The sequence below is a fragment of the Haliotis asinina genome, chromosome 16 (genome assembly GCF_037392515.1).
Source record: "Haliotis asinina isolate JCU_RB_2024 chromosome 16, JCU_Hal_asi_v2, whole genome shotgun sequence".
Lineage (NCBI taxonomy): Eukaryota > Metazoa > Mollusca > Gastropoda > Lepetellida > Haliotidae > Haliotis > Haliotis asinina.
Genome location: NC_090295.1, coordinates 40,194,670 through 40,208,951, shown reverse-complemented (window position 1 = coordinate 40,208,951; position 14,282 = coordinate 40,194,670). Strand labels below are relative to the sequence as shown.

The 14,282-nt window shown below is 44.7% G+C and overlaps 1 protein-coding gene across 1 annotated transcript; it reads left to right on the top strand.

Annotated features, from left to right (window-relative positions):
- The first annotated feature begins 917 nt into the window (after nucleotides 1-917).
- Nucleotides 918-14,071, top strand: LOC137268728 (sialin-like). Its single transcript, XM_067803315.1, has 11 exons — nucleotides 918-954; nucleotides 1,748-2,088; nucleotides 3,298-3,531; nucleotides 4,459-4,546; nucleotides 6,175-6,270; nucleotides 6,721-6,854; nucleotides 7,663-7,803; nucleotides 9,162-9,294; nucleotides 12,509-12,659; nucleotides 13,107-13,197; nucleotides 13,913-14,071. Exons 1-11 carry the CDS (start codon nucleotides 918-920, stop codon nucleotides 14,069-14,071), a joined length of 1,605 nt encoding a protein of 534 aa, XP_067659416.1.
- The last annotated feature ends 211 nt before the right edge of the window (nucleotides 14,072-14,282 follow it).

Below are 14,282 nucleotides of genomic sequence, written 5' to 3'. Positions count from 1 at the left end.
TGAGTTCCCTTTGCAAACGCAAAGCTACGGCTCGCACCATCCTGCACATGTTTATGTGTTTAGCCTTAAGAGCTCGTTACAACGAAATAATAGTTTGATACGCTTTGTGTGAGGTATGCAGTAATTCCAACCGTTGGAATCACTCCTTAAATCACTTTACCTTCGGTTCGACACACTATTAAACTAAAAGGTTGAGCACATGAGCCAGCGGTTTGTCAGCGCCCCGTTAATCTGTGTGTGATTTGTGCCAATTCCTGGTTCCTTTGGAATCCTCGACATCACTTTGACCTGTTTGTCTCGATGTACGTATAGCTCGATGGTCCTATGTAGATGGGGTGTATATGAGTTGTTAGAGAAACGAAATCGCTAAATCGATTAACCCGTCCTTTCATTTATTATCACTTTTTGATGAGGAGCGAGAGGAAGTCTTGTCTTACAAAGGTGAAATGAAATGACACTGCCAAATTGCCAGGACTGACTTCCCTTTGTACATGATCCTCACTAATGTCGTGCCAACAATGAACATTACACCTTAAATGTCAGCAATACTACTTTTCGCGACCTTTAATCTTTAAACAGTGTCTGCACGACTTTAGGTCGTGGCCAAGATGTTTTGTTTACCTAAGTGGAGAAAACCTCTCAGTATCACGCTTGGTCAACCACCACGGCGACAGGAAGCACATCGCACTGATATAAGACGCTTACAACCTCGGTCGTTAAGCTTCAATTCGTGGAAATTTCCTTAACACTGGTTATTGTTGTACATTACAATCTGTGGTTTAAGTGTGACTGTACAAGTTGTCGTTTCACCGCTCTTAACGTTGTGGGGTCTCCGTCCATGGTCAGTGGCTGGTGTGTGTGTCGGGACGGTCACTGCGAGATGGACTTGTATGGAAGGTGAAGTGTCAAACACGGACATGGAGCGTGAAGGGCGCGCCGAGGGGGACTGGCACGGTATGTTATACTGAATGAGCGAGTGTGTGAGTGACAAAGAAGGAAGAGAGTGCATAGATGAATGAGATGAGAAGAAATGGGTTTTGACGATGTACTTGCATGGGTATGTGTGACCGCCTTAAGTAGCCTTGACGCAAGCTGGTTCTTTTGTACTAGATCACTGAGATATCGCAGTTACGCATGAATAACCAACTCCGACTCATTATAGTGACACCGAGCCGAAAAGACCTTGTTGTACCCATTAATACCGAGCACCGGGAAAAGACCAACACGTACCAGATTTAAAAGTCTCTTGGTATGACGCGGCCGGGATCAAACCCGCTACCTACCTCTCTCCAGGCGGACGCTCTCACCACTACACACCACAGAGGTGAAGAAGAATGAACAACACGCTCAACACAATGCTTTCTGAGAAACGTATGATTTGTTTGAACTGCACGTTAAGATAGTGTGGCTGTCTGGTTTTCGATCAGGTTTCTAGGATCGCGAGTGTCACTTCTTGTGTATTTTATGTAATGAGTGTTGCTTTTCTAAAAACAAATGTTTTTCACCTATTTCGTCCACATTTGAAACATATGCTACTCATAACAAATACAAAAGATAAACGATTACAAGAGTCTAGATGATGATTTTTTGTAAAAAAGTATTGTCCAAACAGAGATTCGAACCCCAGTGATCCATATGCATATTGTCTACGTACTTACAATGACATTTTTCAGTAAAACTATTTCTAAACTAATAGATTCCTTCTAGGAATAATATTATTTCAAATAAGAATTTTCGTCTTTTCAAGGCGACATTGGAGAGGAGAATGAAAAATCATCATGGCTGCAACAGGAAAAGGAAGAGTTACCTCCACCTGACGACACAATCGTGTCAAAGTTCACTTCCTGTCGGTGGGCCATTGCCTACATGAGTGCCATGGCTTCCGTCCTACTAATAACATTACGTCACTGTCTCAGCATGGCAGTGGTGTGCATGGAGATGGATGTCGGCGATGTTGCAAATTCTACAGCAAACTCAACGACGTCGTTTCCTAACGTTTCAGCCGCTTACAACTACAGCTACACATTGATGTCTCAGAATATATCTGGTGTGAACGTCACGGCCCCTTCTGCGAGCCCGTCCATGTACGTAAGTGTTGTCTTTACTGTCACTGTGCATGCTCATACGGTAAAATCTCACTTTTCCAGACGGTAATGTCGAAGTGGGATGGACACAAAGAACCGAACTGGGAATTGCCTTGGTGACAGTATGATGCCATGTAATCAGATGTAATGTGTATCCCTTACCCTGTCAGTTTTCTTAAATTCCCAGTCCCCTTCTATTGTCAAACCGAAAGTTCACCTCCGTTTTGTTGGATGGCGATAGATAGATAGAAATAGATAGATATTCTTCATTTTGTCCAGAGTTTGAAGATTACAAATGCATAATATACAGTCATATTTATGGTACGTGATACAACAGAAATGTACATGAAAAATCCAAACAGGGTGGTAGGGTGAAAAAAGAGGCAGTTAGTCATATTTTTCCAATTAGATACAGAATGTGAGACACATATTGTAACACCTGCCTCCACATCATTGTTTTACTGGTCCTCTACATCTTCATCATCATCATCATCATCATCATCATTGGCCGATAATTATACGAGCATATCATCATCAAGTAAGTCACAGATTTGTTCAAGTAAGAGATATCAGCAATGATAGAGTATCTGCGCGGTGTGTGGAGGGTCGTGGATTCATACCCGGGACATACCAGAAAGCGTCAATCTGCCTTGACAGGGTGGTTTATACATATTGATTTCAGACTGGCACCATAATAGCTATGGAGATCCCGTATGGTCACCATGGCGATGTCGGTCACAACTGTTGCTCATAATATCGATCACAGGTTTCATATGTTTAAATCATATCACAGTCAATGCTTGGTGGGTCTTTCAGCTACACACGATGAATTATATACTTGAACAAGACTAGACACACATACATACCCGCTGCTGCAAAAGAGCAATGACCTTGAATGTCACGGTTTGCCTCAACGCCCTGAAACAAAGACTCTCAAGATCGGAGCTAATGTTATAGCATTCGTGACCAACTCGGGTTGTTCTGGAACAAGCGTCCTCTTAGAGTTTTACGGAAACCGGCGAGTGGTGGCGAATGAAGTTACAGCAAAGTTTTTAATACACACACACACACATGTATACATATTGTATGATTCATCAAGGTGATCACATTGTCCCACCGTTACATGTGTGTAGATCATCCTGCTGTTGTGTCCATGCTTACAACAACATATGTTTATTCGTAAACAGCATATGTGTATTTATTTCTTCCACAGAAGATCAACCCTTACTTTTCTCGAAACATGGAGGGTGTATTATTTTCAAGTTATTACTATGGTTACCTAACCACGCCCTTTGTGGGCGGGTTTCTAGCGACCAGGTTTGGACCGAAGAAGATGATTGGGTTATCCCTGACCACGTGCTCTGTCGTCACACTGCTGCTGCCAGTAGCGTTCAGGGTCAACTTCTACCTAGCTGTCACTCTTCGGGTCACCTTAGGATTTGCTTCGGTAGGTGCGAGATAGAAAGAAATGAAATGGGTGTGCGAATGAGTGAATGAGTTGGGTTTGAACCCCGTTGAAACAGCAGTCTAAGTAAACTTATCCTCAGTACGTTTCGTTACACTCCACTACCGACAAAACCTTATGGGAGGTCGCGTCAGGTAGCCTTTGAGATTGATCAATCAGAACACAGCTTACCAAATCGCGAAAGTGGACATTCGCACATACCTATTAAACTTTGTATCTCGAAAAGGTTTCGTACCCGAACGATTCCGAATCCTATTCAGCGTACGATCGCTTCCGGGTGATGCACACAGCGCATGTTGCAACCATGACAATGGTGAGTAAACAGTCGTGTTTTTGACAATATTCAAGGATGTCATCTTGCGAAAATATTAGCTAATGGTAACCATGTCAACAGAAACCCCAAAGCATATATACTGCAGGTCAAACAATTATGTTATATGCGGATTTTGTATGTGGAAAGTTCTGTGTCTGTGACCTGAATATTTTGAAAGTCCCTCCGACCCCAAAATAGTAGCTGTTGTCTGTTTGGTTAGATCTACTTAACCGTCGCGCATTTGATTGGACAGTCATTGGTCGCTTAAAGGTTACCTGACGCGACCTTCTACTAGGTTTTGTTAGACTCAGTGGTGGAGTGTAACGAAATACACTGACACTAAGTTTACTTAGACTGGTTGAAACAGTGTTCCAGCAAATGATCAAGGCTTAATGGTAGCGCTCTAAGAAGGTTAGCATGGATGTATGGATATGGTACTAATAAACCAAGATTCGAACCTTTAATCGTTTCAACTTTTAACCATAACTTATCTTTTTAAAGCTAAAATACGTACAATCATGCTCATTATGAATCAAGGAGTTCCTGAACTGTACATGTGAGTGAGTTGGGTTTTTTCCACTTTTTTGCTTTTGAAGGGAGTTGTTCTGCCATCACAGCAGGTATTATGGTCTCACTGGGCTCCCATAAAGGAAAAGGCCCAGCTGGCTGCTTTTACCAATTCAGGTGAGTAGTACACACGGCATCGTGTTGCTACCCCATCTAACATGACCGTTTTGACTGATGCGTATCTATACCACCTGTAGTGATGGGAAATCCCCTCGTTTACGCACGTTTTACTACTACTGCTTATATACTCTAGCCACCACCACCACCACTACTACTGCTGCTGCCACTACTACTACTACCACTACTACTGCTGCTGCTACTACTACTACTACTACTGCTACTGCTGCTGCCACTACTACTACTACTACTACTACTACTACTACTACTACTACTACTACTACTACTACTACTACTACTACTACTACTACTACTACTACTACTACTACTACTACTACTACTACTGCCGCCGCCGCCGCCGCCGCCGCCGTTGCTGCTGCTACTACTACTACTACGGCTTACATACTCTAGTCACTACTACTACTAGTAGTACTGTTGCTGTTTTTGCCACCGCTGCTACTACTACTACTACTACTACTACTACTACTACTACTGCCGCCGCCGCCGCCGCCGTTGCTGCTGCTACTACTACTACTACGGCTTACATACTCTAGTCACTACTACTACTAGTAGTACTGTTGCTGTTTTTGCCACGGCTGCTACTACTACTACTACTACTACTACTACTACTACTACTACTACTACTACTACTACTACTACTGCCGCCGCCGCCGCCGCCGCCGTTGCTGCTGCTACTAATACTACTACTACGGCTTACATACTCTAGTCACTACTACTACTAGTAGTACTACTGCTGTTTTTGCCGCCGTTACTACTACTGCTACTACTACTACTACTACTACTACTACTACTACTACTACTACTACTACTACTACTACTACTACTACTACTACTGCTGCTGCTGCTGCTGCCACTACTACTACTACTACTACTGCTGCTGCTGCTGCTGCCACTACTACTACTACTACTGCTGCTGCTGCTGCCACTACTACTACTACTACTACTACTACTGCTGCTGCTGCTGCTGCCACTACTACTTCTACTACCACTACTACTGCTGCTGCCACTACTACTACTACTACTGCTGCTGCTGCTACTACTACTACTACTACTACCACTACTGCTGCTGCTACTACTACTACCACCACTACTACTGCTGCTGCCACTACTACTACTACTACTACTGCTACTGCTGCTGCTGCTACTACTACTACGGCTTACATACTCTAGTCACTACTACTAGTAGTACTGTTGCTGTTTTTGCCACCGCTGCTGCTGCTGCTGCTACTACTACTACTACTACTACTACTGCTTACATACTCTAGTCACTACTACTACTAGTAGTACTACTGCTGTTTTTGCCGCCGCTACTACTACTGCTGCTGCCACTACTACTACCACCACTACTACTACCACTACTACTACTACTACTGCTGCTGCTACTGCTGCTACTGCTTACATACTCTAGTCACTACTACTAGTAGTAGTACTGCTGCTGTTTTTGCCTCCGCTACTACTACTGCTGCTGCTGCCACAACTACTACCATTACTACTACTACTACTACTACTACTACTACTACTACTACTGCTACCAGTACTACCACCTCGAACTACTGAAAGTAATACTAGTTGTACGACTCATCAATTTGATGTGTTTATCTCCCCAGGTGTAAACGTAGGCAGTATCATAGTGACGGTGGTGTCCGCCCTACTCTGTGGGATCCCTCTGGATGAGGGATGGCCCTTCATTTTCTATGCGTACGGTAAGGGTCTGACATTTTGTCATCGAAAATGCTGTTGTTAGTTAGGAGGACAAAACAGCCCGGTAGAGAGGCATCTTATCATGAAACTCACAAACTCACAGCAAGCTTTTGCCCCTTAGATTTTACAGCGGTGGTGGGGAGCCAAATGGTTAAAGCATTCTCTCGTCTCGCTGAAGACCTGGGTTCGGTTCCCTCGCCATCATGTTGCTGGAATATTGTTGAAATCGGTGTAGCACTAAACTCACCCACTAGATAACACAGTCACCTGAAAACATTACTATGTATAGAAGGTAATCAATGCACTGCGTTTCAATGAAGTTATTGAAAACGAAATTCGGCTGTGTGAAGATTCGAAGTAGGTATGCAAATTTCTGAAACATGAAAATAGTTCTCAAGTAGGATAAAAGTTATGAGTTTTAAGATGATATGAATGGATGCTTACAATGCCAGGAGGGTGTGGCTGTGTGTGGCTGGTTCTGTGGTTGCTGATCGTGTTCGACTCCCCGGAGGCCCACCCCCGGATGACTGACAGGGAGAAGCGCATCATCTACTACAGGAAAACTACCAGAACGACATCGGTCAAGGTAAAACGTCCTAGCTGTAGGCACGAAATGGTCAGTTCACGTGAGTCAAGATAAGGGTTTGTGACATGGGTTTCGTCATTGGGTCAGTTGGCGCCGCTTTCGACAATCAGTTACACCACGACGTGTCAAAGTTGCACACACGACATCCACGAGATAGACCATAGATCATAAAGGACACAGCTCTGCACAGCTGAATAGAAGATGGCGACAGACATCTTCGCTGGCACTTTCCCTCGATCTACGAAGTGGAATCCATGGCAGCTTGCTGAACCGTCTGCAGGATCTAACCGAACATAGTCCATTCTTGCTTTGAAAAACAGACAGTGCATTATTTCTTCATATAAAAACGGCGTTTTCCATTCTTGATATAGCATATTTTAGGCATATTTTAGAGGAAACATTGCGTTATTTCTGACATATAAAGAACGGAATTTTCTATTCTTGATACAAGATATATTAGGCATACGAATACATGAATACGTATCCTGTTTAGTATATAATGGTGCAATATTATCTAGGTTCAAGACATCTCATTATTCATGAAGAATCCGATTAAATGTAAAATATACGAGTAATAGTGTTGAAACACCGAAATACCCTGTTGTAATTATTATTGATATCTTCCACAAATACATTACACTGACTTAAAGGCGACCAGTTCTTGTCACATCAGTTTTTGTAACGGAATCGAACAACAGTCTTCCCATCTCTAAGGTCAGACACCCTATCCACTACGCCACAGACGCGCTAAGCATGACAGAGATGTAACTGTGGTGTCTGTAACCGACTGTAACGTCACCCTTTCCAGCCGCCCTGGAGCAAGATCGTGAGGTCGCCGCCGTTCTGGGCGCTGGTGACACTTCACTTCTCTGAGGCATGGGTGCTGACGTCGATGACAACGTTCATACCACTTTACATGGATGACGTCCTCAAGTTCAGCATCAAAGAGGTGAGATGCTGGTCAGATGCTATGGCGTTCCATAGATCATTGCATTGTTTAACATAGATCAAGTTTGAGCTCCTTGACAGTGATTCAACGTCATCTCAGTGATGAGCCCATGTTAATTGGACGTAGCGGTAGCCAAGTGGTTAAAGCTTTAGCCCCTCACGACTAAGACGTGTTTTTTTCATCTCGACACGAAGACATTGTGTAAAGGCTGTTTTTTTTCCATTTCCGCCTTCTACACACAACCCCGGCCAAGCTCTGTCTTCTACACAACACCTCCCGTTTCCCATATACCACTTCACCCCACCTCAGCCTTCCACACACCACCCCTCCCCACTTTCAGCCTTCTACACACCACCCCACCCCAGTGTCGCCTTCTACACACCACCCCACCCCACTTTCGCCTTCTACACACCACCTCACCCCACTTTCGCCTTCCACACATTACCCGCCCCACTTTCGCCTTCTACACACCAACCCGCCCCACTCTCGCCTTCTACACACCACCTCGCTCCCACTTTCGCCTTCTACACACCATCCCGCCCCAACTTCACCTTCTACACACCACCCCGCCCCACATCCGATTTCTACACACAGCCCCGCCCCACATCCACCCTCTACACGAAACCTCGCTCCCACTTTCGCCTTCTACACACCATCCCGCCCCAACTTCACCTTCTACACACCACCCCGCCCCACATCCGATTTCTACACACAGCCCCGCCCCACATCCACCCTCTACACGAAACCTCGCTCCCACTTTCGCCTTCAACACACCATCCCGCCCCAACTTCACCTTCTACACACCACCCCGCCCCACATCCGATTTCTACACACAGCCCCGCCCCACATCCACCCTCTACAGGCCATCCCGCCCCACTTTCACCTTCCACACACCACCCCGCCCCAGCTCCGCCTTCTACACACCACCCCGTCCCACTTTCGCCTTCTACACACCACCCCGCCCCAACTCCACCTTCTACACACCACCCAGCCCCACTTTCGCCTTCTACACATTACCCGCCCCACTTTCGCCTTCTACACATTACCCGCCCCACTTTCGCCGTCTACTCATTACCCGCCCCACTTTTGCCTTCTACACACCACCTCGCCCCACGTTCGCCTTTTACACACCACCCCGCCCCAACTCCGCCTTCCACATCCCACCCCACCGCACTTCTGCCTTCCACACATCACCCCTCCCTACCTCCACCTTCTATGCATGACCCCGCTCCCAACAGTGTCTTGATGCAGCTGGAATATCGTTAAATTCAACGTAGCATCCGACAGATTTGTCCCTGGATGTGTGGTCCCTGTTGACAACAGTACTCACCCTTTTAAAACAATTTCATATTGATCAGAACGGCAGCCTATCTTCTCTCCCTTTTATCGGCCGGTCTATTGGAGCAATTGTCTCTGCCTACATTGCGGACACCCTGCTGACCAAGGGTTACCTGTCCACTACAGTGACCCGGAAGTTGTTCCAGACTATAGGTGAGTTCATCCTATCCATGTGTTGTCAGCTAGTGCACGTACAGTGTAACCAGGTAGTAGTGTGTGTGTAACCAGGTAGTAGTGTGTGTAACCAGCTAGAAGTGTGTGTGTGTAACCAGGTAGTAGTGTGTGTAACCAGGTAGTAGTGTGTGCAACCAGGTAGTAATGTGTGTAACCAGGTAGTAGTGTGTGTAACTAGGTAGTAGTGTGTGTGTAACCAGGCAGTGAAGGTCCCGGGGTAGAATAGGCCTTCAGCAACCCATGCTTGCCATAGCGACTCAGCTTGTCGTAAGAAGCGACTAACGGGATCGGGTGGTCAGGCTCGCTGGCTTGGTTGACACATGTCATCGGTTCCCAGTTGCGCAGATCGATGCTCATGTTGTTGGTCACTGGATTGTCTGGTCCAGACTCGATTATTTACAGACCACCGCCATATAGCTGGAATATTGCTGTGTGCGGCGTAAAACTAAACTCACTCACTCACTTACTCACTCCCCAGGCAGTAGTGTGTGTAACCAGGTAGTAGTGTGTGTAACCAGGCAGGACTGTGTGTAACCAGGTAGTAATGTGTGTAACCAGGTAGTGGTGTGTGTAACCAGGTAGTAGTGTGTGTAGCTAGGTAGTAGTGTGTGTTACCAGGTAGTGGTGTGTGTAACCAGGTAGTGGTGTGTGTAACCAGTTAATGGTTTGTTTAACTAGGTAGTAGTGTATATACCTAGGCAGTAGTGTGTGTAACCAGGTAATAGTGTGTGTAACCAGGTAGTAATGTGTGTAACCAGATAGTAGTGTGTGTAACCAGGTAGTGGTGTGTGTAACCAGGTAGTAGTGTGTGTAACCAGGTAACAGTGTGTGTAACCAGGCAATAGTGTGTGTAACCAGATAGTAGTGTATATACCTAGGTAGTAGTGTGTGTAACCAGGTAATAGTGTGTGCAACCAGGTAGTAATGTGTGTAACCAGATAGTAGTGTGTGCAACAGGTAGTGGTGTGTGTAACCAGGTAGTAGTGTGTGTAACCAGGTAGTAGTGTGTGTTACCAGGTAGTAGTGTGTGTAACCAGGTAATAGTGTGTATAACTAGGTAGTAATGTGTGTAACTAGGTAGTAGTGTGTGCAACCAGGTAGTAGTGTGTGTAACCAGATAGTAGTGTGTGTAACCAGGTAGTGGTGTGTGTAACCAGGTAGTGGTGTGTGTAACCAGATAGTAGTGTACATACCTAGGTAGTAGTGTGTGTAACCAGGTAATAGTGTGTGTAACCAGGTAATAGTGTGTGTAACCAGATAGTAGTGTATATACCTAGGTAGTAGTGTGTGTAACCAGGTACTACTGTGTGTAACCAGGTAGTAATGTGTGTAACCAGATAGTAGTGTGTGTAACCAGGTAGTGGTGTGTGTAACCAGGTAGTAGTGTGTGTAACCAGGTAATAGTGTGTGTAACCAGGTAATAGTGTGTGTAACCAGATAGTAGTGTGTGTAACCAGATAGTAGTGTATATACCTAGGTAGTAGTGTGTGTAACCAGGTAAAAGTGTGTGTAACCAGGTAGTAATGTGTGTAACCAGATAGTAGTGTGTGTAACCAGGTAATAGTGTGTGTAACCAGGTAGTAGTGTGTGTAACCAGATAGTAGTGCATATACCTAGGTAGTAGTGTGTGTAACCAGGTAATAGTGTGTGTAACCAGGTAGTAATGTGTGTAACCAGATAGTAGTGTGTGTAACCGGTAGTGGTGTGTGTAACCAGGTAGTAGTGTGTGTAACCAGGTAGTAGTGTGTGTAACCTGGTAATAGTGTGTATAACTAGGTAGTAATGTGTGTAACTAGGTAGTAGTGTGTGTAACCAGGTAATAGTGTGTGTAACCAGATAGTAGTGTATATACCTAGGTAGTAGTGTGTGTAACCAGGTAGTAGTGTGTGTAACCAGATAGTGGTGTGTGTAACCAGATAGTAGTGTATGTAACCAGGTAATAGTGTGTGTAACCAGGTAGTAGTGTGTGTAACCAGGTAGTAGTGTGTGTAACCAGGTAGTGGTGTGTGTAACCAGGTAGTGGTGTGTGTACCCACATAGTAGTGTATATACCTAGGTAGTAGTGTGTGTAACCAGGTAGTAGTGTGTGTAACCAGGTAGTAATGTGTGTAACCAGATAGTAGTGTGTTTAACCAGGTAGTGGTGTGTGTAACCAGGTAGTAGTGTGTGTAACCAGATAGTAGTGTATATACCTAGGTAGTAGTGTGTGTAACCAGGTAGTAGTGTGTGTAACCTGGTAGTTGTGTGTGTAACCAGATAGTAGTGTGTGTTACCAGGTAGTGGTGTGTGTAGCCAGGTAGTGGTGTGTGTAACCAGATAGTAGTGTATATACCTAGGTAGTAGTGTGTGTAACCAGGTAGTAGTGTATATACCTAGGTAGTAGTATGTGTAACCAGGTAGTAGTGTGTGTAACCAGGTAGTAGTGTGTGTAACCAGGTAGTGGTGTATATACCTAGGTAGTAGTGTGTGTAACTAGGTCGTGGTGTGTGTAACCAGGTAGTAATGTGTGTAACTAGGTAGTAGTATGTGTAACCACGTAATGGTTTGTTTAACTAGGTAGTAGTGTGTGTAACCAGGTAGTAGTGTGTAAAAATATGTGTAACCAGGTAGCAGTGCATTTAACCATGTGTTGGTGTGTGTAATCAGGTAGTAGTGTGTAGTAGTGTGTATATCCATTTAGTAGTTTGTAATCAGGTTCGCCTCCAAACCTTTTCCCGGGTCATGAGCAACCACTGAAGTCAATGACCTTAAGAAAATAAAGGCTCGCGGCAGACGGGGTGAGGAATGAGGACCACCCCAGGCATATTGTATTGATGATTGTATGGACGCTTCTATGGCTTACTGTTACACTGGACATATCTGAATCCCCGCCCCACTCCCAGAATAGCTCTCTTGTTTGAGATCAGATGCATGACAATGTACTGCTCAGGGCTGTGTACTCTATTGTCACGTCATCGATACCAGAAACAAATGACATCACTGACGTCTCAGCTTCTGAAGTAGGTCACTTGTACGTATCAAACTCTGGCTAATACTATTCAAAACTGAATCATATAGACTGGTGTGTATATGTATTTATATGTAATATTTAATATAACGTTATGATCTGTATGTCTCAGACATGAGCCCGATGTGCAGTTGACAACACGTCAACAACAACACGAGTTGACTGTTTGGGTGCTTTCTTCCCAAGGTTCCGTGGTTCCCGCCGCCATGTTGACTGGAGTTGGATTCCTGAATTCTGACCAGAGAATGTTGGCAGTGGCGCTTTTGACCCTGACGATGACGTCACACTCAACCACAATGGCATCTTTCAGAGTCAATTACTTTGACATAGCTCCGAGGTAACGCTGTAATAATTTTAATGGAGGTCTGTTCATGGCATCATGTTGTCTTGTCTAGGTAGCACATTTCCAAACCCCTTCACAGGGCAACTAAAGCAGGGAGAGACGTTGCTAGGCAGCTACGATATTTGTATCACATGGTTCTTTCTTAGTATGGCTGACACATGTCATCGGTTCCCAGTTGCTCAGATCGATGCATATGTTCTCGATCACTGGGTTGTCTGCTCCAGCCTAGGTTATTTACAGACCGTTGGAATAGTAATGAGGCGTAAAACTAAACTCACTCTCTCTTTCTTAGTAATGTGACTGTGTTTGAAACATGCTACATATCGATGAATGGGTACCCGGTAGGTAGAGAAACGGTGACTTTTAACGTTAAGGTAACATAACAAAATATAACATAGATGTTTTAGTGTCGAACCTTTACCGTGGTATTTGTTCTTTCAGGTACTCTGGTCAGATCATGGGCGTGACGCTGAGTGTAGCCATAATAGGGACCATCACAAACCCCCTGATAACGTCGTCAATGACGCTGGATGTACGTACACAATCAATCACTGTTGACATGTGTCAACACTGTGTAACTAAGGTTGTCAATGTTATTGAAGCAGCTTACTGGTCTCGTAACAAAGTCGCGCCGCTTGTTACTTCCATCAGCTCCGACTGTGATGCCACTCCACTGACGACGAAGTCACAGATCATTCAGAACAGATTTTGAGACGCTCCCTCCGCACTTGTCTATTCCCGTTGCTGCCGTGCGCCCCTCCGCGCCAACTGTCAACAATTATGTTTATAATGCTGATAGTTTGTTAAACAAGTTTTGTTCTGTGATGCATGACAATTTCTAATAGATGAAAAGGTGTTTGGTTATTAATGAATTTCTTGCCTCGTAATAGTGATTAACTACCATTCTAAACTGACATATTTGGCAATTCATGGGAACACTTTCTAGTCAAACATATTGTAGTGAGAGTAGACATAACGCTAGATATATCCATCAAAAGTTGATACGATGCACGTGACCACCCTTCTACAGAACAACCTGGAACCTGGTAGTCCTCGTGTGTGTGTGTGCGTGCGTGCGTGTGTGCGTGCGTGAGCGTGTGTGAATGTGTTTTAACATGGTTGCTGCATACTAAACACACATTACGAAGAATAAAATGTGGCCAGGTTGGTCATCCATGTTCGCCAAGATAGACAAACCATTCTTTGGTTGCAATGAAAAATGCTGTGATATCGTCATCTGTTTCCAGAAAAGTCAGGAACAATGGCAGAAAGTGTTCTTCATAACAGTTGGAATCGTCCTGGTGGCTGACGTCATATTCCTTGTGTTCGGAAGCGGCCAGGAACAGGACTGGGCGAAGGATGCGTCGACTGACAATGACACGACCCTAGAGGACACTAAGCATTAATCCAGTCTAAAATATAAAATATAGGAATGTTCTGTTAACTGCTTGAAAATAAAGTTTGAGTATAAATCCCTTATGTAATATGTATCGAGTGACGGAACTGAACTGTCTGAAGGCAACCTCTGAGATCTGTGTTGTAATGGAGAAACCTACGCCACACTCAGCAATATTCCAGCTATATGGCGGCGGTCTGTAAATAATCGAGTCTGGATCA